Source organism: Herpailurus yagouaroundi, unplaced genomic scaffold (genome assembly GCF_014898765.1).
Source record: "Herpailurus yagouaroundi ecotype Mexico unplaced genomic scaffold, PumYag 182, whole genome shotgun sequence".
Lineage (NCBI taxonomy): Eukaryota > Metazoa > Chordata > Mammalia > Carnivora > Felidae > Herpailurus > Herpailurus yagouaroundi.
In genome coordinates, this window is record NW_024412413.1 from 8,619,665 (window position 1) to 8,642,391 (window position 22,727).

The 22,727-nt window shown below is 41.0% G+C and overlaps 1 protein-coding gene across 6 annotated transcripts in view; it reads right to left on the minus strand.

Moving 5' to 3' along the window:
- Positions 1 to 22,727, minus strand: part of TNRC6B (trinucleotide repeat containing adaptor 6B) — a 248,718-nt gene that overhangs the window by 56,911 nt on the left and 169,080 nt on the right. For all 6 annotated transcript variants that reach the window (XM_040490760.1, XM_040490759.1, XM_040490757.1 and 3 more), the window contains 2 exons: positions 9,254 to 9,341; positions 4,323 to 4,344 (listed from right to left, as the gene is read on the minus strand). In XM_040490760.1, the coding sequence (XP_040346694.1) occupies positions 4,323 to 4,344; positions 9,254 to 9,341 (110 nt within the window). The remainder of the gene's footprint in view (positions 1 to 4,322; positions 4,345 to 9,253; positions 9,342 to 22,727) is intronic.

Genomic DNA, 22,727 nt, shown 5'->3' on the forward strand with positions numbered 1-22,727 from the left:
GATGGCACCTGAATTTGGTTATGAGTTGTATCTTTTATTTTTTTTAAGGTTTATTTATTTTTGAGAGAGAGAAACAGAGTGCAAGCAGGGGAAGGGCAGAGAAAGGGAGACACAGAATCTGAAGCAGGCTCCAGGCTGTCAGCAGAGCGCCTGACACGGGGCTCGAACACCCAAACTGTAAGATCATGACCCGAGCGAAAGTTGGACGCTCAACCGACTGTGCCACCCAGGCGCCCCTAGTTGTGTCTTTTTAAGAAATCTGAACATGAAGGTGGGGCCTACACTCTTCCCACATTTAAGTTACTTGAGTACAAATTCCCCCACGCTCAGACTTTATCATGTATGCCCAAGTGTTTCCCAAATCACTACCTCCAACTCAGATCGCTCTTTCACCCTTTTTCTCCTTACTCTCAAACTTGTTCCCCAGCTCTCCCCATTATCTCCTAGTTCAAGAAACAGAGTCATCACCCAACCAGCTCCTCGAGTCAGAAACCTAAAAGTCGTCATTATCTGATCATCATTACACTGCACTGAACCAAAACATCTCTCCAATGCCTTCCTTCCTCCTATCACCACCACTCCTAACCAGGTTCAAGCCCTCATTACCTCTCATCTGGACTATTCTGTGGCCATCTATCTGAACCACACGCCTTATACCTCACATTCATTCACTTTCAAGTGGCAGCCAGAAGCATCTCTGAACAAATGGCGCCCACCTTAGTGTTAAAGAATACAGAGGTGTTTCTGCAAGGTGTGAGGGATACTGCGAGTACTTTCGTTTGTAAATTATTTACTTGGAAGGAAAAACCCACCTCGGATCTTAATAAATTAGAGTAGACTCAAGGTTATCCCAACCACCACCAGCCACTCCTAAATATGCCTTCTGGGGTAGACTCAGAAGACAGAGTCGTGGCCAATGTACCAAGTATGCCGATGGGAAGGTGCTGCCCCTCAGCTGTGCCCCTGTGGGGTAAAGGTCACGGAATTGCTGCTGCGGATGATAATACCTAAAAATCTCAACTTATATCGGGCTGGAGGCTTTTCCCTGTTGCTTTGACTCTCACCATCAGTACTTTTGGTAGCAGAATAAGTGTCACTGAACAAAACATCCGACAGACATTTACCAAGAGACTGCTAAGCATCGGGCACCAGAGCCCTTCAAAGCTTTGAAGACCACTCCCTGAGCTTCCTCAGGTAGGAACACTTCCCCTGGGGGTAGACATTCCTACATGTTTAACCCTTGCAAATATGACACAGGTTCAAATTCATTGACCAATGTGGCCCAAACCGCACAGGCTCCACAGAAGTCGATCTCTTTCTTTCCACGGTGTGGTGCCCGTTAGAGAACTGCAGATCCCTTCCTAGATGCTGTACTCCTACTAATGCCACTTAAGGTCAGCTTAATTTTTATAAATCAGTCATTTCATACTGATAACTGCACCATTAAGCCAACCATGACCCTAACAGCTTTTTCATGAGGCAAAATTGCTATGTCCAGACCCCTCCAGTGTACAGCCTACCCTAATCTTACCTTCGTCCCTGTTATACCTGGTCTGTTACATCAACAACACAGCCTCTTGAGATCCTTTTTTAACTTTTTAATTTTTTAAATTATTTTTTAAATGTTTACTTATTTTGAGGCAGGGAATGTGTGCATGCGCACAAACAAGTGGGGGAGGAGCAGAGAGAGAGAGAATCCCAAGCAGGCTCTGTGCTGTCAGTGCAGAGCCCAAGGCGGGGCTCGATCTCATGAACGGTGAGATCATGACCTGAGCCAAAATCAAGAGTCAGACGCTTAACTGACTGAGCCACCCAGGCGCCTTGACTCTTGCAATTCGAACTCCAACATCCAACAAAGCCTCTACCTTAAGTGCTGTGTACTGTTTGCAGGCCAGTAGGTCCACATGTCTTCACAGAACCTCCACTTGAAATCCCGCCCTATTCTCCAGAATTCTGTGTTTTTGTTTTGTTTTTTTAAATACTGGAAGGTAAAGACAGAACGTATAAGGAATCTACTTTTTCTCTGAAATACGGACAAATCTGATCTCAGTCCTCTGTACAAACAGAGACTTGGCACCAACACAGCCGTTTTTCTTACAGGGTCTACTGGGGAAAGAGGGACAGATGCAGAGTTACGGGAAGACTGCCTGAGGAAGGCGTCATCTTTGGGAAGAGGAAAAGGACCCAGAAACATCAGCTGAGGGAAGTGAAGAAGGGGATTTAGAGTGCAGACAGGCTCTTGGAACAAACATAAAGATGTGGTTGAAGTGGGGTAAAAAATCAGAAAGGTCAAGCCCAGTGCTAGGCCGTGTCTTCATATAACCTCCACTTGAAATCCTGTCCTAGTCTCTCCAAAATCTGCATTTTCCCTCTCCTTCTACTTACGGTCTAATATACTCCAGAGATCATTTTTATTTTTACTCTGTTTTCTCCGTGGTTCTACTAACTACATTCCTTAGGAGACCTGAAACAGGTGCTCATCTTTCTTTAGGATTATTTTACTTTAATTTTTTCATGGGGGTGTGGGTGTGGGTGGGGTGGGAAGAGTATGGAAACTGTGAGGCTGTATTCGATTTTATGGTAGGTATGAGAAAGATCCTAACTGGAAAGAAAATTCAGTAGTAAGTAGAAAAGAAAGTTTGATTTTTTAAGATTTCGGTAGAGTTCCGGAAGAGGAATGTGTTTCTGAGAATAGACTTAGAGAAAAAAAAATCTGAGAAAGAATGCCTTAATGGATTTTCGATTTTCCAACAGAAACACCACGTACCATACAGGGCAACTTGCTTCCACAGCTTAGCTGGGACGTGGCTTCATGAACATTAAGAGTTGTGGCCAGGCCCAGGAACCAAACCACCATGTTCCAACAACCACAGAGCCTGGAATTTCCAGGAAAATGCTAATTTTCTCATCTGTTGTCCCCATAAATCATCAAAAAGGCCTATTAATATAAATACTATGTGCCCAAATCCTTTCCTAGACAGTATGCTGGTTTAGAAAATATGGACACTATACCACTATCAAGAACTCTATTTTTATGGTAAAGTATAACTTGGATTTCAAACAAGTAATTTATAAACATACTTCCAAATAAAGCCCACTTCTGGGTTGGTACTGCCTGAAAATACAAGGGAAGAACACTGTTCTAAGTAATTAAGATAATCGTAACTAATAATGTTTATCGGTTTATTTTCTAAATCACTACAAGGTCCTAGACTACATTCTCCCTGAAAGTGCCTTTTGGTTAGAAATACATTACAGTAATGTCTAGACATCTGAGAATTTGTTTCCCAGAACTAAGTTTCCTTACAAACTAGCACGGTCTTTATTAGTTCTCCATCACTGTGTGACACTTTGGCCTGGTGGTCCAATAATAGAAAATAAAACAATGAAGACACCCATCATTAGGAGGCCTCCCATCACATCTTGGCTGATCCATCATCCTGACCTTCCTCTGAGTTATCACAGTCCTATGTGATTCCCTTCATCTGGGGTAGTGGTTTTCAACCTGGGACATGTCCTGGGGGCACCTGTAGAGCTTCTCAAAATACATCTGCCAGGGCTGTGGCCTGAGACCATGAAGATCTGGGAGGAGGTCCATGCTTGTGTACTTTGACGAGTCTATGCAAAAGATTTTAATAAGTACCCTAGTTGAGAACCACACATTTAAGTGGGCAAGGACAGGAGCTAAAACATTGGTCTCAATTCTACCATCCTGAAAGGGAACCGACCAAAAGCGTGGCCAGCACCAGACAAGACTGCATAATCAAAATTAACATTAGAAAGAGAGATCTGAAAACACAGAGACCATTAGGTTGAGGATGACGTGAGGAACATCTATCTGCTTCTGTTTATAATACATCAATCACTATTTTGCAACAGAGTTAAAATGCATTATTTAAAAAAAAAGCATATTCCAGGCTCTAGCTCAGAAGACCATGTGACTATCCTAGACACAACACTCCCTTTTAGGCTCAATGCATGTCATGGATCAAGATGATTAAAAATCCTCTGCAATGTGCATCTGTAAATTAGGGCTAGTGTCTTGCTTGAAAAGGTTCAGTTCAAAATCATGACCCATATACTTTCCAAACAAGGTATTAATCTTTTTTGCCTCCTAAAAAAATTAAGGCCAACCAGAAACACTACTACAAGTACTTTCAATTTATCATTACTGCTCTTCAGTGGCCGCAAACAACCAATTTAATTACTCTGCACCCACTCTCACTAATTGAGTGGATTGGAGGCTGAGTTGGCAAGAATGTAAAATCTAAACACAGAAGGTTCCAACAACTTCAAAAGGAAAAAAAAAACAACAATCTTACCTTTGGTTTTTTGTTCCGTGACCTGAAAAATAAACGAACAGACATAAGTGAATGAGATTTATTTTCTAGTTTGATATTATAAGACTACTTTAATTCTGATAACTCAAGTAATTCAAGCTGTCAGACACACAGGCATAGTTCAAATCCAGAAAAAAAAAGACAAACAAAAAAATACACCGAGAGTCAGTTCGGGCATCCTTTTATAAAGACAACGGCCATATGTCCAGTTATAACTTATATGACCATAATTATGAAGGACACTAAAAATTAAAACCAGAAGCATTCCACTCTCATTAAATGCTGAAGTATTTGTACCAGGAATGCTGTTTGTCATTTTGATGATCTGACTAGAAAGCAAATGGATGTAGCCTAGAAACGAAATTAGCCACAGAGACAAAAAGGTTACCCTAGGAGTATGGACTCAAACACTTGATCTCAAATCTAGAAAGCAAAAGTTCAAGGGCCCATCATCAGACGTACCAGAGGCCATGGCAGGAAGGCAGGATTTAAAACCAAGCCATGCCACTTCCTGGCTGTGTGATCTGTTTTCTATTTATCTGTTGAATGGAGATAATAATAGTATCTCCATACAAAGGGTTATTATAAGGATTAAACTGGATATCCTATGCCAATGCTCATAAATGTTTGTTATTTTTAATCAAAGTTCATGGAAAAAGTATGATATACAGCAATGGATGAAATATGTAAATTTTGGACAAATAAAGATTGCTTTGTTGAAAGTATTTCTTTACATAGTAACTAACACTTCTATGGAAGTGATTGACCTAAAAGATTAGATAGGCTGAATAGAAAAATGGGTTTTTAGAGAGTTTGGAAATGATGATTAGGAGCCACACGGAAAACTGCTTCTGCTAGTAAGAGAGGAAAATAAAGGAGGGCACCTAATTATACATGCCCTATAATATTAAAACAAATCCACAAAAGGTCATGCGTAAGAAAAACATCCAAAAGGAAATGCGCCAGAATTCTAATAGGGCTTATAATTACCACCACCACCATCACCATCATCGTGATTGAGATCATGCATGATTTTGACTCCCTTTTCCCAAATGTTAATCTTTCAATGGTTCTCTGACTTTGTAATAGAAAAGAAGATGTTTGATTATTTGTGGTTGGTAGGCATGCCAAGTTACTCCTCTGGGTGCTCATGAAAACTTGTCCATCTTTGGAGGGTACGTCCTGTAGCTAACCAGCCCACTTCATAGTGGATTGCATCACACCATTGCCAGACTGAGTTAAATGATCTGGTTGTATGACCTCCTGGAGCATTCCTTACATTCTTGCACTAAAAGCCAAGCTAATTCTACTGTAGTGAATTTGTAGTAGACAGCACCTTAAAATGTGTTTCCTTGTACTAATTATTACAGAGCTCAAGTCTACTGTGCAATTCTTCTAAAACTCCATTTAACCAAGAATGAACTGATTTGTCTCCACATACCAATTCCTTAATGCAGTTTAAATTTTATAACATTATAAATATTTCTTAGAATGCCATTTTGAAGATCAAGTTATACAGGAAGTCAATGCTTTCCCCAGCTGTAAGTGACAAACCTAAATAATGTCAAATGTGTCTTACAATGTGGTTTCTGTTAAAAGAGCTGTCCTCCAGACGGTGAAAGGCTGGATGATCAAAGCATGTGTTCTGCCAACACTAAACAATGATTCTTTTGCAGCGTCAGCTTAATGAATGTGAATGGAATCCTTCCTTGACACCTTTCTCATGAATGAAAATCGAACACAGTTTACTCAGTGATGGCTCTAGAAAGAGCAAACTGCTCATGAGAAAAGCTCAAGTTTAATGTCTGTGTGGAAATAATTTAACTTAAAATAAAAGTCAATTCTTCAAGACAATTACATTGCCAGCACTCATTCTTGACCATTGATTTATTAAACAAATATTTTTTTGAGTCACTCTCATGTACCAGGCACTGACTGCCCTACTTCCTGGAAATACAAATAGGGAATAAAACCTTGTGACACTTAGAGTCAGTCAGTCAAACAGGGAAGCAGACAGGAAGAGATTATAAAGCACGAGGGTAAGCAGCGAGAAGGATGTGGAAGCACCACAGATGGTGCTGATTGAATAAATGAATGACCGTGTAATAGAACCTCTGGCACATTCTCTACAATTCTTTGCATCATAGCACATTTTATGCCTCCTAGTTGAGGCGCTGTCTCTACAATAAGGTTGGAAACCACGAAGACAATCACATGGTAAGCTTTGTACTCTTCCTTAAAACTGCTAAATCAGAACTTAACTCTGAAATTACACGATGGTTCAGTCTGATAAAACAATATCCAAGGCCACATGTTGGCCTGGATCTTGTGACAGCCAATCTAGAACGTTTCTGAACAAAAATGATTGGGTTTTCATTGTTCACAACTAACCAATTGAAATTTTAGTTATGGTGATTTTCCTCTTTGCCACAACTTCTGAACCAGTTCTTAATGCAGATGTAAGTACAGAGGGAGATTGTCCAGCTGTATATTTTTAGGGGCACTTGGGTGGTTCAGTTGGTTAAACATCTGACTTCAGCTCACGTCACGATCTAGTGGTCTGTGAGTTAGAGCCCTGCGTCGGGCTCTGTGTTGTGAGTGCAGAGACCACTACAGATCCTGTTACCCTCTCCCTCTGCCCCTCCCCTACTCTCTCCCTCTCCTAAAAATAAATAAACATTACATTTTTATTTTTTACTTTTTAATGTTTATTTATTTTTGAGAGAGAGAAAGAGACAGAGACAGAGTGGAGAGGGGCAGAGGGAGAGAGAATCCCAAGCAGACTCTGTGCTGATCAGGACTTGAACTCACAAACCGTGAGATCATGACCTGAGCTGAAACCAATAGCCAGACGCTTAACCGACTGAGCCACCCAGGTGCCCCCAATCCCAATTTGCTCTTGCGTAAACCCACACCATCTTGTATTTCAAATCATTTTTCTACTAGTGGGATCCACAGCAAAAGTTTACAGATGCATATATTATAAATCACTCCCAGATACTGATATTTTCCAGTTGAGAAACACTGTTACCTAAGTGAAGAATGTAGACTGTCTAGTGCCTGAAATAATCCATTTGGTATCTTCTTGTTACCATCCTTTGCTCAAGTTTACCAAGGTCCAGCCTATGAATCATACATCCATACAGACTGTAAAACCCAATTCTTATACTAACTTAGTTGACGAAATGTAAATGCCCTAGAGGAAAGAAAGCCTTTGCTGAGGTTCACTCTCTACCATTCTGGTAACACCCTATATAGCTGGTGGACCTGCTTATCGCAACCTCAAAATGTGAAATGGGGCTGTGTCCTTAAAGGGAAGTAAGTTTGAAAAAGGCCTCTGGGCTGTCCTCTGGCGTCTTTATTCAGACTCTTTACTGACTTTGTAGACAATTCTAACAAGCTCAGATTAGAAGCAACACATTAGAAGTAGGTACCCTGAGAGCATGAGGGTGAGAAGGTGAGCACACCACTATGAATAGAAACAGAAGCACAATTAAAGACAAGACTTTAAAGAGTGCACACAGCAGTCTATTATAACACCAAACAATAACGAGTATTACCTATAATTAAGTCATGAAGAAAAGATAAAATTACACTCTGTATGTTTAATGTGGCAGGGTCACATGCAATTCAATTCAGAAAATATTTCCAGTATGATTTATTTAGGCTGGGACTTATAAATGATCTAGTTCAAAAGTTCAGAAAACTGAATTATGGGAATATACGCTATAGCCCAGAATGCTGGGAAAACTTCTGGTGTCCCTTAAAGCCTACATCGGTTTGTGTCCAACTGTCTGCCTTGAGTCTGTTCTAAATCTAGAGTTCCCTCTGAACCCTGTAACAGTTTCTACCTCCCTAAACTGAGCTTCAATAACCTGCCACTGTAGCAGGGACCCTCGAACCTGCCCCACAGCAATGTCCTGCTTCCCAAGTGCTCTGTGTAGTGGTAACAAGAACTGGAGGCAAATCACTTTACCTCCAAAAATGGCACAAAAGTCGCCTGGGTGGCTCAGTCGGTTGAGTGTCCGACTTCAACACAGGTCATGATCTTGTGGTCCGTGAGTTCGAGCCCTGCATCAGGCTCTGTGCTGACAGCTCAGAGCCTGAAGCCTGCTTCGGATTCTGTGTCTCCTCCTCTCTCTGCCCCTGCCCTGCTCATGCTCTGTCTCTGTCTCTCTCTTTCAATAATAAATAAACGTTAAAAAAAAAAAAAAAAAAGGCACAAAAGCAGGCCTGCCGAGCCAGAGCCCAATCAGGCAATGCTAAAGAATGGGGAGGTGGGGGAAATAAGATTAGACAAGGGCGGGGCCTGCAGGACAGACACTGAAGCAAAGGACAGCACCCTGGGTCAAGCATGTCAACTAAGACCTGTCAGTTGGCAGCAGTGAGATGTAGGTCTTTTCCTTTTAGCCTCTCTCCTTCCCTAAGCAAGCTCCTCAAAGCCACACAATACCATCTCCCCCAAAGCTTGAAGCAGGCCCACTGGCCTGTGAGGAAGGTTTCTTTATGGAATTATCAGAAGGTGGTCTTGTACAGATGACCATGCTGGAAAGGAACCAAAAGGAGAACACTGGGGTGAACTACAGAGACACTTGAAAAGCTAGTTTATAAGCTGACCTAAGAAAATGGAGATTAACTGTGATACGAGTAAGGACATTCGACAAGAAATTAAGTGGCAGGGACTCACTTGCCTTTCTTCATACTGTATACTGGTGTTCTCATTAAATCAGCTGCAGCATTATTGAGTATTCTGTGGTGACAAATGTACGTCTTTAACTCCCACTTTCTAATCGTAAAACTTCCAAGTGAACAAAGTAAGCAGCATTATTAAGATGTCAGGTATCCCACCCAAGGCAGTTACTTATTCTAGATGCTTGGTGGATGTAAAGACAGACTTAAGTCATTAAACTCACCTTCTGAGTGGCTTCTTTTTTCTTTTTATCCTCTTTCTTCCTTTTCTTGTCTTCCATTAACTGTTCTTCCCTTTCTTGCTCCTTCTCTCTGTTAAAGTAATGTCACACCAGAAGGTTAACATTTATATTCACAGTCTATTTGTGTAGCAAATTCAATGCTTGTAGACGGTATGCAAAACATGCCATCTCTGTGACTGAGCAGAACACGGTATTTTACTTAAACTAAGAGGATGCATAAAACTCACCACATTCAGTTATCCCCATATTTTGGTTTGTTATCTTTTCTGCAAAGTAGGGCTTCAAGTTTGGTTTCAAAGAAGCCCACTAAAGCGAGCTTTACAATATCCTCCTAAAAGAACACACACACACACACACACACACACACACACACACACACACACACACGTATTTCCACTCAGCAAAAACCCGGATTTGAATGTGGTAACATCCAGTTGGTTCTGGAGATATTCCTGGATTCCATAGATTTATAGAACTCTTAGTACTTGGTCTTAAAAGTACAAGTAGAAAACACATAAAATACAGCATTAATAATGTCAAAGAAAAAGGAATACATATTATGAAAGGCAAAAATTCTTCACAAATAATACAGAATATATAAATTCACTTATGGTACACAAATATCTATCACAATTTAGGTATTCTCCCCTGACATCATCAGGTCGGTGACTATAAAATTCTATGTTCTATATTCTGTATTTTTCTTCTATATTATTAATATTGTATGTTTTACATGTTCTCTACTTGTGTTTTTAAGGCAGGTACCATGTGTCCTATAAATCCATGTATTCCTCACCAAGTGACTTCACAGTTGCATCTTGCTGAACACCTGAATTGAGACAACCAGGTTTTGCTGCCCTCAATTAGAACAAAAGTCACATGTAATACTAAAGATTCTAGTTAAAGAAATGTACTGGAATGTTAAGAAATTAATATAATGTAATGCCTCACATCTGAAAAGTACATTCAGAAAGTAATACTTATTCTCTTATGGAACATTCTAATATATATTTGAATATAATGCATATGGTAAGCTGCCAACTTTCACTCTCTATGTATCAAATAGGAAGAATGCATTGCAAAACTACTGCTGTTACTTCAGAGCTCAAGGCAGGAAATCCTGATGCCACGCGTCCTGAATTTCAGAGCTGGAAGGAGACTCAGAGCTCTAGTTCCCGGTGCCCCCAAATACTGAACAGATACTTGTGATTTTAGGTGACCCAACACATCAAACTCATCGTTTGCAGACGTGGCAAAAATCACAGGGACAGTTCTGGAAGGAATCACTTTTGGGGAATGTAACCACTCAGCCTGTACAAAGGAACTGAGGACCAACAATGAAGTTGGCTCTCGTCAACAGATAAGTAATGCTTATTTATAGAAAACAAGAACTAAACAACAACGACAACAAAATAGGTGTTTTACCCATGTATCGAGCTTTCTGTGGTTCTGTTCACATTGACAAACATTGGCCTTTCTCCTTCTGTGCCTCTGGCATAAATATACAAAATCCTAATGTGCACAATTCACACTCCGAAGGTAACTTCAATGAAAACTTTAAAAAATATAACCAAGGGGGCGCCTGGGTGGCTCCATCGGTTAAGCATCCGACTTCAGCTCAGGTCATGATCTCATGGTTCGTGAGTTCAAGCCCTGCATGGGGCTTGCTGCTGCAGAGCCTGCTTCAGATCCTCTGTTTCCCTCTCTCTCTGCCCCTCCCCTGCTCACGCTCTCTCAAAAATAAATAAATATTTAAAAAAATAAAAATAAAAACACAAACAAGGAAGAGATTTTATTTTAATTCCCTTAGGTTGAATACTGGATTTCTCTGGAGTCAGAATGTGTGCACATCAGTCTCAGGGTAAAGCTCTTGGTGAAAATCCACTTACAGCACTGCACTACTTTAAGAACACGGCTTTATGAAAATTGGCAAGATGGATGTTGACCATCTAAGGTAGGCTGGCCACAGATCCTGTTGTATTTGGCTCCCAGAGCCTCTTGCTTCCTCTGGCTCCAAGTGGAAGAAGATGGCGTTCCTCATGACCCAGTTACTGTGACTTGGTGCCTATATTTTACAGTGCAACAGACTACAGAAAAAGAGCAACCACAGTCTAAAAATCTGGTTAAATATTCGATGCTCTAAAAAGCAGTGAAGTGCAATTTCTAGGTCTATTCTACAAAGTTTATTTTAAAAATGCAATGTAAAAAAAAAAAGTAAGTCTTTAATGAAACACATTCTTAAAAACAACTAACCTTTTCAAGTATTTTTTCCTATAAACAGGTAATTCAGAGAAAGGAACTGAAATTCATGTTCACTACAAGCAGATTTACTTCCAAAACAAATATTTTTCAAAGCTTTCCAGGAGACAGGCTGTGCTTTCACCCTGATCTTTTACTGCTTATATTGGTAGAATTGAGTTTTCTCTTTAGATTTCACTTCCTTAGGAACAATTTATTTTCCCAAACCAGACCTGACTTACAAACCTGCCATTCGTTTAATAATGAATCAAAAAGTACAGAGTTCACCTTTCTTCTTCCTTTTAAATGTTTGTTTATTTTTGAGAGAGAGAGAGACAGAGCATGGGAGGGGAGGGGCAGAGAGAGAAAGAGACACAGAATCTAAAGCAAGCTCCAGGCTCTGAGATGTCAGCACAGGGCTTGACGTGGGGCTTGAACTCACGAACCGCGAGATCATGACCTGAGCCGAAGTGGGACACTCAACTGACTGAACCATCTAGACACCCCAAGTTCATCTTTCTTCTAAATCAGTTGTGCTCTATCTTGGCTGCACATTAGCATCTTTGGGGAGCTTTAAAATATCCCCATGCTGAACCAGAGCCCAAGAAGGTGAAGCAGGTACCCACGTGGGGAAGGTAATGGTTACATACAGAGGGACTGATCAATAAATAAATACATTAATGATAATGACAATCAGGTTTATCACGGTTGAAAAAGGTAGTTACCAAAATGGAAAGGGAAAAATCTCAAAAGAGTCCTGTGGGCCTGGATCAGAATTAGCTATTGGCATCAACTCATGGTTTTTAATATATAGAGACAGACATAACAATAAACATGGATATAATTTTGTGAGCCCACATGTGTGTATATTCCTTCATGTATGCAAGCACACGTGCGTGCGCGCGCGCGCTCTCTCTCTCTCTCTCTCTCTCTCTCTCTCTCTCTCTCTCTCTCTCCTTAGCTCTATTACTGAGAGGGCTTGGGAACAAGCAACCCAAATAGCAATGAACACAACTAGTACCCAGACTCTGGCTTCTAAATACCATTCTTAACTAAAAGAACTAGAGTTCTTTTTTTAAAAAAAGCTAATTTGGGGCTAGAAGAAAGAAAGTACAAAATGAAAGAGGAATGCTTGTTGCCCAGAAGCAAGGAAATGTTCAACAAATGATGTGGCATGTCAAATGCTTGCAGATACCAATGTGAAGGGGTTCCTACAAGCTAAACCTGGGGCAATATGAGCATAAAAATAATGATGGTAAGAAATCTTAAGTCATTGTATACAACAGGAAAACATGAGTTCATCCAGATAGAAATAAGTATATAAGTTAAAGGTGAAAGGAATGGAATATTCACATAGTTTGAAAGTGTCTCCCCGTAAAAATACTTATTAATCAAAAAGGAGAAAAGAATAATTACACAGAGGAGAAGCCTGGCAGACATCACCTTAATCAAGTAAAATACATGAACATCATCATAATGGAATAAATTGAAATCATGAGTTACGTGATTAGATACTCTGAGAACACAGAATTTCTTCTATGATATTCTTTTCAAATATGTACAATCTGAATATCATCATGATGAAATGTCAGAGAACCTCAAGTTGAGAGGCATTTTGCCAAATGTTCTGCAATCTTCAAAAGTTTCAAGATCACTGAATCAAGGAAACGGAAGGAGACCAACAAGACATAATAACCAAATGCAAAGTGTGATCCTTTTGCTATAAAGGCCATTACTGGGGTATCAAATCCTGAGTAGGGGCTACAGATTAAATGGTAGTAATGTATCAGTGTTTTGTTTTGTTGGTTGTTTTTGTGGTTATATACAGGGGAATGTTCTTGGTTTTTTTAAAAAATACACTAAAGTATAGGGGAAAGGGATGCAGGTGGTGGGACAATGGGATAGTAATTTTTCCTAAATGATTCAGGAAAAGTGTTGTTGTTTTTAACATACTTGCAACTTTTCTCTAAGTTCAAGATTGTCCCCCCACCCCTCACCCCACCAAAATCAACAAAACCATTACCAGGGTAGCACCCCAGACCCACTACATTGAAATCTCTGGGGAAGGGGGTGCCTGGGTGGCTCAGTCAGTTAAGCATCTGACTTCAGCTCCGGTCATGATCTCATAGTTTGTGGGTTTGAGCCCTGCGTCAGGCCCTACGCTGACAGCTCAGAGCCTGGAGCCTGCTTCTGTGTCTCCCTCTCTCTCTGCCCCTCCCTCACTTGTGTGCTCTCTCTCTCTCTCTCTCAAAAATAAATAAACTTAAAAAAAAAATCTCTGGGGAGAGAACTGTTGCTCTAAATTCTTGTGTTTAAGCCTACACTGTAAAAGGTATTTACACCTCAAAAATCAAACCTCCCATCCAGCAATCAAATACAAGCGTCAGATGACTAGCTTGTTCCCACTTAACTATCAACTGCTTCCAAGTCTGAAAGGAGAAGAAATCATTCATATTCTCCCTCAGCCCTAAATACACAGCCAGATGCTAGTGCAAACACTGAAATCTAGAATAAATCTAGAATAGTAAAAAGCCAAAACTTCTTTTAAGAATGTCTAAGGTGAAGATAATACAACAGTTGCCTTCTTTCTTTCTTTTTCTACAATAACCATTAATTGAAAGAAGTAGGAATAACTTTTTTTTAGAAAGGCAATACTTGAATAAAGGGGAAAATACCCAATATTCACCTAAGCGAGGCAGAAGAGGACTCCTGTCCTGCTCACAAGTCCAGAACACTGAAGAGCAGTGGTGCTGACATTACTAAAAACCTGTTGCATCACACATTCAAAAGCTCCGGAATGTCTAGGACCACCACACAGGGCAAGTTAAGGACGGTGCCATCTGGGCAATTCCCCAGAGCTCACATTCAAGGCCATGCACACTGCAGTTCCAACTTCCATATCTTTCTTCATCTATTCCGCGTGTCTGACAGAAAAACTTTCCACCTTTTTGTGGCCCAATCATACCTCTTATCCTGTTGTCAAGTCCTGGCGTAATATCCATCCATCGGAGTTCCCTGACAACTCCAATTCATAGGAAACGTGCCCTCCTCTGGACACCCCCGCAACCACTGCCCTAGCTTGTCGCCGGGCCCTTGAGGTGTTGGTTGCTGTCAGTCACCAGCAGCCTCAGACCACGTGAAAGGACTTCCCTGTAGCAGGGCGGCCTCGAACATGGCTCTGGGAAACAGAGATTGGCCTGGGGCTAGTCTGTGTCTCACCTCTCCTCTACCAGGATGCCCAGGGACGAATCTGTTCCTTAACAGACCACTACTGGGTGCCTAACACGAGCGGACACTTTTCTCAGCACTGGGGATACCGCAGAAACAAAACCACACCCCAGCTCTCGGGGGGGGGCTCCCATTCCAGTGGGGGAGACAGGACACAAACAAAATATACGTATAAAAGACACACTTCAGGTTGCACCACACGTCCTGGAGAGGACAGGGTGGGTGAAGCTGATGGAGACAGCTGACAGGGAAGAGAGTAGCATCTTACATAAAACGGGTAGGAAAGGCCTCTCTGATAAAGTGGCCTGAGTTCCACTGAAGTGAGGGCTTCTGTGGATATCTGGGAGACAGCATTATGAGACGATGTGTGAAGAACAGCAAGGAGGCTGGAGCAGAGGCAGGAAGGGAGAAAGCGATGGGTGAGGTCGGAGGGGTAGCAGGGGCCCTCCTTGGAATGAACAGTTTTCAAATTAACTGGGACCTATCTTCTCATCACTGAATAAAGACCAACACTTGCAAAATCTCTTGTTTTCCCCATCAGTCAAAAAGCCTATCTCTCCTGGGGCGCCTGGGTGGCCGACTACAGCTCAGGTCATGATCTCACGGTCTGTTGAGTTCGAGCCCCGCGTCGGGCTCTGTGCTGACAGTTCAGAGCCTGGAGCCTGCTTCCGATTCTGTCTCTCTCTCTCTCTCTGCCCCTTCCCAGCTTGCTCTCTGTCTGTCTGTCTCTCTCAAAATTAATAAACATTAAAAAAAAAAAAAAAAAAAAAGAGCCTACCTCTCCTCTCAGGTGTCAACATTTCGAGAGCTGTGGCTTCTGTCCTCACAGACAGCTGGCATGCCTCCTTCAAACTGCCCATCACACTGAGAAAAGTGAGCATTTGCTACCGAAGAGGTCTCTGAACGCAGGGAGCTGACCTTACTCATCTTACGCACCACGCACAAATACCAGGGACACAGCAGGCCCTCCATGCAAATGTTACCCAAATGCATGATTACAGAGTGAGGGCAACTTTTCTATCCCTTCCCAGGAACACGTGTTCAAAAGAACAGCCTCAAAACAACTAATCAAATCACTTAACATACACTGAATTACTAGTGCCAGGCACTGGGGGTTTAACAGTGGACAAGAGACAGGCCCTGCCCTCAGGGAGCTGACGTTCTAGATGGGAGATGGACACATACACAATGCCAGGAAGAAAATTAAGCTGGGGAAGAGGCTAGAGAGGACTGAGGGAAAGGATGAGTGGGCTAATTTACACAGTGTTCACAGAAGGCCTCTCTCTCAGTCAGTGAGCGAACCTAAATGAAGAAAATTATCTGGAGGGGAGTGACGAACCAGGCAGAGTAAGTAGAAGGGCCATGAGATGGGGAAGTACTTAGTGTGAGTTTAGGGCTTTATTCATTTTGGGAGGTGGGGGGAGAATCCCCCTCCTTCTCTTCCCTCTCCCCTCCTAGCAAATACCCACACACGCTCTTCAGAGCTTTCTGGGCTTATATTTAATATCCCTCACTCACACCAAAGAATGGGGCACTCTTTCTTAAAAGTTTCCCTTCCACCTCATTCATTCATCCATTCATTCATCTATCCATTCATCCATCCATCCATCCACCCATCCATCCATTCATTCATTCATGGACTCCTTGATGCCAAGCACTGTGCTAGAGACTGAGAATTCAGCAGCAAACAAGATGCTGTGCTGCTGGTCTTCCCAGGACTCCATTCAACTTTTTCAGACGGCTGTATCTCCCACCCTTCACAGCCCAGATGACACTGTCAGGGCAGGAACCTGTGTTCTTCACGCTCTGACCTCCATGTTTACCAGCACTCTGGGTACTCTGTGGACAACCTGCAGTTTCTTTGGTGTTTTGAAAGGACCAGACCCTGGGCATGTGAATTCATGGCCTCTTACAATCCAGGTAAGAGAACGACTTTTTTTCCCACAAACTAGAATCTTCTGCCTTGTCATCTTTTTTCCACAACTAGAATCATGACCAGTGGTTCCTGAATTCATGCGCCCCAGCCCAACATGCTTCAAACATTCAAAATTTCATACTTGAAAGCAGTAACCACCAATGTGCTGAACCGAGTGGAAAGATGATAAGAATTTCAATTCAGATAAACACCCAGGTCTCAACTTGACAGGAAAATGTCTCCAGAAATAAAGAGCATCTTCTTTTTCTTTAGGGTCTGGACAACTGCCCATCAAAGAGCATCGAGACCTATCCTTGACGCTCTGTGGTCAATAAGTATGGGGGCACTTCTGGTCCCAGTTCATAACCAACTCCACACAACTGAGGCAGACAGATGTGAACTTATACAACAGATCCACATGAGAAACATGCCAGAAGCAAACGAATACTGTAAAAAAACCAAACTCTTAATACAGCAACAACCTGGATGAGTCTCCAGGGAACGATGCTAAGTGACAAAAGCCAATCCCAAAGGTTACATACTGTATGATTCCACCTCTATAATATTTCTGAAATGACAGTGGCTGTCAGGGGGCTGCAAGGAGGGTGAAGTGGAGCCACACAGGTGTGGTTACACTAGTGATCCCTGTGGTAATGGAACAGTTCTGTATCTTCATAGTCATGGTGAATGCACGAACCTACCTGTGGTAAGATTACAGACAACTAAACAGAATATACACAAACTGCTACAAGTAAAACGGGGAAATCTCAGTCAGATCGGTGAGTTGTATCAATGTTAGTATCTCGGTTGTGATACTACACTTTAGATCTGCAAGAAACTACTTATCGGGAAACTGTGCAGAGGGCACATGGAATCTCTGTGTTATTTCTTACAACTGCACATGAACCTACAATTATCTCAGTTAAAATTTTAATTGAAAAAAAAGCTTCAACATTGACTCATCTGTTTAAAAATTTTTCCAAGGACTTCTATTTTAAACCATTTGTAAAGAGCTCTTTATGAAAGTCACGTAAGAGTCAAAAGGAATTTCAGAAATTGTTTAGTCCTGACATCCACAGAATTGCATTTCCAAAAATATTCTACAGTCTACAATTCACCCTAATATGTTCAAGTTGTTATAGTTTTATCAATCAAGTACATTAAGTACATTAGATACATGATAAATATGATACCATAGGGGTATTTAAAGTGTTCCCCTGCTGGGGCTCCTGGGTGACTCGGTCAGTTGAGCATCTGACTTTGGCTCAGGTCATGATCTCGTGGTCTGCGGGTTGAAGCCCTGCATCAGGCTCCGTACTGACAGCTCAGAGCCTGGATCCTGCTTCAGATTCTATGTCTCCCTCTCTCTCTGCCCCTCCCCTGCTCATGCTCTGTCTCTCTCTCCCAGAAGAAGATAATAAAACATTTAAAAAAAAGTTAAAAAAAAAATAAAGTGTTCCCCTACCACATAATTCACCATATGGTTCTTTCACTGAGAATTTTAGTGATAGAATAGTAATATAGGCTCCTGTTTGACTTCGTGGCGGGTATGTACAAGTGGCTCAGTCAACACCAGTTCCAAGTTCCCTTGAGCCTGTTTCCCTCACAACTGGAGACTGAGATGTGATTTATGTTCTGCCAATAAAGCGTGTTGTGTGTGACTTTAGCAGGGAACCGACAGGGTACAGGGCACAGATCTTCTCAGGGAGCAGAGGCCACACCTGTAGTAACAGTTTCCTGAACGTGCAGGAAGACGAAGATGTGCCCATGGGGCCCTCCCCAGTTCCAACGTGTGGTTCTCAAGGATCAGTGAGGTAGCGTCACCATTGAACAAACCCCTGGCACCTGCAGGAGTGAATTCTGCGGTCTGCACACTGAGAGCTCTAACACAGATTTATACAGAGCTTTCCAAAGTACGTCTAAAATATGTGGTTTGTATGGACGTTTACTTCCTTAAAAAGACAAATGGTAATCTTGGCAATTTATAAAACAGTAAGAAAATAACTAGACCCCAAACCATTAACAACCAGAACCAATTAAGGATTAATGATACCACATGCGTATCTAGAGTGAAAAAAATTAACAAAAAAAGTGCCCTGGAAAGAGTCAAACGAAGTGTTCGAAGTATGCATTTAGAGTGTTTTAATTAAAAATGCACACAAAAAGAAAGCATGTTGGAATATATCCATTCAGGCAGAGGAAATTACATACTAGGGTACTCCAAATATCTGTATTGGATTTGTTAACATTTTTTCATTTGCTGGTTCTGACTGAGAGAGTTTAATAGGATGCTAATGTAATTTGCGCATGATATTAAATTAGTAGACAAAACCAAACAGCACTGAGGCATAAAAATCATTCTAACACTGAGTGGCTCATGGGAAGAAAATGGTAACATTAAACCTAGAAAAATTAAGGTAAATGCACTTTCCATTTAGAGGGATATAGAAATCTCTCCTGTCTTCAAATGCATCATGTGACATGTGACAGGCAATTCTTTTGTATGCCAGCAACAAAATTTAACACAGCTCCTTGTACAAATGGGTTATCTTCCTATATGAGGTTATGTAAAGCAATATTTCTCAAACTTTAATGGGAACATACACACAGATATTAAAATGGGAACATACACACAGATTGTCATTTAGTAGGTATGGGTTGTAAACTACGATTCTCCATTTCTAACAAGCTGCTGGTCCCTGGACTTTACTCTGAACAGCACAAGCATAATGCCTTTGGTTGTTGCTTTCTAAGAAAATACGAAATTGCAGTCATTTCTCCAAGGATAAATACTAACCTCATTACTATCAAGCCTATGCCTTGTTATTCCCATCTGTGTTTCAGTGCCAAATTACAGCATAATCTTTACAAAGACCTATTAAAATGCAATTAAACAACTCACGTAGTGCCATGTATGTACCTGCAAAAAAAAAAAAAAAAAATCTGGATGACGGCAAATGTACGGACACAGATTTCAGAGATGTCAACATGTAAAAGAATGCGAGTGTCAGAACCAATAAGACTTTTGCACACAGCCTCTGTCTCTAAGCTTCTCACAAATTCCCACTTTCTGTATCTTGAGATGCAATAAGGAATGGGCTTATTTAGAATTATTCAAACCAAATAAAGATAATATATTTAAAGAACATGTTTTCACTTTCAGAAAGTCCATGTAGCAAAAGTTGTATCCAAAGAGCCTAAGGAAGAACATCTAATTTGAAACCACTCTTCCCGAAGGTGATCTTGAACAAAGGAATCTTCCGACCTGCTATTCGATCTTAGCCCAGCTGTGCAAGAGTGCTTTATACACTGCCTTGGAAGTGGTCTCCTCACAGCTTCTGCCCCTGGTCCCAAGCCCTCCTTCCCAGACTGCACATAGCACGTTTTCCAGGCATCTGTAATCACCCATCATGCACCCCTGAGGCATTCCCTGGTGCTTCCAATCCTGCCCGGGTGATCTGGCTTTCTATCCCCTCGTATGGGGGTCATAATCCCCTATACATGTTCCAGTTTGTATACACTCATCCAATTATTGGGCAAGACAGCATGAAAGTAGGCCTTGCCACTTCCTTATCCCAGAAAATAGACCACTGCCAGTACTTTCAAAGAGGCTGTGTATCTTCTTGGAAATCATATCTTACTGAATTGCAACCATCTCACAGCCCTATTTTTCCACAGTACTACGAAGTCACTTCTCCACAACTGAGTGCAGCACCTTACGTGTACCTCTGTTAATGCCCTCTGTGCCAGATTATCAACCTAACATTGCTACCCCCTAGTCCTCCCTGCGCTGCAGGAAAAGGTCTGGAACTACGTATCTCAGAAGCCCATTCTCCATTTGTCTAGGTTGATGAGCTGAAGTGAGGCACATCCACGCGAGATTTGGAAGGCAGTAGTCACTATGCTCTGGAAACAGTTGGAAGCAGACACACAGGCAGCAGCAGACAGGACTTTCCACTTTTACAGCAGCTTTCTGATTAGTTAAAGCCATAATGGAGCTGCAGGCAGCTGAGATCACTACTTTCCTAGGGACCTGGCACTCTAATTTCCTCAACAATAACAGTGGCCTCCCTGAATTTTCCCCCCAGACTAACTTTCAAAGTCTTTCCTCCTTGGAAAATACAGTGGATTCTACACTCCCCCAGCCCCCCAAAAAGCTACTAGAATTAATAAATGACTTTAGCAAAGTTTTAGGCCACAGGATCTATATATAAAATCAACTGTATTTCTATATAATAGCAACAAACAATAGAAATTGAATTAAAAAAAATTTTTTTAACGTTTATTTATTTTTGAGACAGAGAGAGACAGAGCATGAACAGGGAAGGGTCAGAGCAAGGGAGACACAGAATCTGAAGCAGGCTCCAGGCTCCGAGCTGTCAGCACAGAGTCTGATGCGGGGCCCAAACTCACGGACTGCAAGATCACGACCTCAGCCGAAGTCGGACACTTAACTGACTGAGCCACCCAGGCACCCTATAGAAACTGAAATTTTCAAAAACCCTATTTACAGTGGCATCAAAACTTATGAAATACTTAGGGATAAGTCTGACCAACACTGAAAACTATAAAACACTGCTGAGAGAAAAATTTAAATACCTAAGTAGGTGAAGAGGTATACCATATACCATAGTTATGGATTAGAAAACTCAGTATTAAGATATAGATTCTCCCCAAATTAATTTACAGGTTCAACACAATCCCTATCAAAATCTCACAAGGTGTTTATTATTATTCTTTCAATAGAAATTGACAACCTCCTTTTAAAACTTCAAAGAACCCAGAAAAGCCAACAACTTTTAAAAAGAGCAAAGTTGGAAGACTTACACAACCTGACACCCACACTTGTTATAAAGGTAGAGTAACCGGAGCACCTGGCTGGTGCAGTTGGTGGAGCATGCGACTCTTGATCTTAGGACTGAATATTTGAGCCCCATGTTGAGAGTAGTGACTATTTAAAAATATTTAAAAAAGAAGGAAAGAAAGAGAGAGAGAAAGAGAGAGAGAGAGAGAGAGGGAGGGAGAGAGAGAGAGAAAGAAAGAAAAGAAAGAAAAGAAAGAAAAGAAAGAAAGAAAGAAAGAAAGAAAGAAAGAAAGAAAGAAAGAAAAGGAAAAGAAAAGGAAAAGAAAAGAAAAAAGAAAAGAAAGGTAGAGTAATGAAGACAGTGGGGTATGGGTCTAAAGACAGACAAAAAGTTCACTGGGATAAGATAGATTCCAAAAATAAACTGACAGAGATATGGACAAATGATTTTCAAAAAAGGTGCAAAAGCAATTCAGCGGAGAAAGGCTAGACTTTCCACCAAATCATGGTGGAGTAACTGAACATATGTTAAAAAAAAAAAAAATGAACCTCAATCCATACCTTGCACTACATATAAAAATTAACTCAAAATAAATAACAAATCTAAATATAAAAGCTAAAGACTGTAAGAAAATGTAGGAAAGAAAATTTTTGTGACCTTGGGTTAGGCCAACTATTTCACAGGTACAACACTGAAAGTAAAGTCCATAAAAGAAAAATTGACTCAATAAAATTAAGAATTTCTTTCTCTACTGAAGATAATGGTAAGAAAATGAAAAGAGTTGCACACTGGGAAAAAATACTTGCAAATCACTTATCTGATCAAGAATTTAATGTCCATTTGTATTAAGAATTCTCAAAACTCGGTAATAAACAACCCAATTTTTAAAAGAGGCCAAAGATTAGAAGACACTTTACCAAAGAAAATATACAGATGGCAAATAAGCACGTAAGATGTTCAACATCATCAGTCATTAAAAACAAACAAACAAAACCAAAAAAACCCCTAAAGCTACTGTGAGATGCTACCATATGCATACTTATTAGAATGTCCAAATTTAAAAAAAGACTGACTGCACCTGGTTTTGGAAACTGGAACTCTTATGGTGGGAATGTAAACTAGTACAATCACTTTGGAAAATAGTTTGGCAGTTTTCTACAAAGTTAAACAGACACCTACCATACCGATCCAGCCATTCCACACCTAGGTATTTACCCTAGAGAAAATAAAGCATACATCCAATACAAAGACTTTGTAAATGAGTATTTTC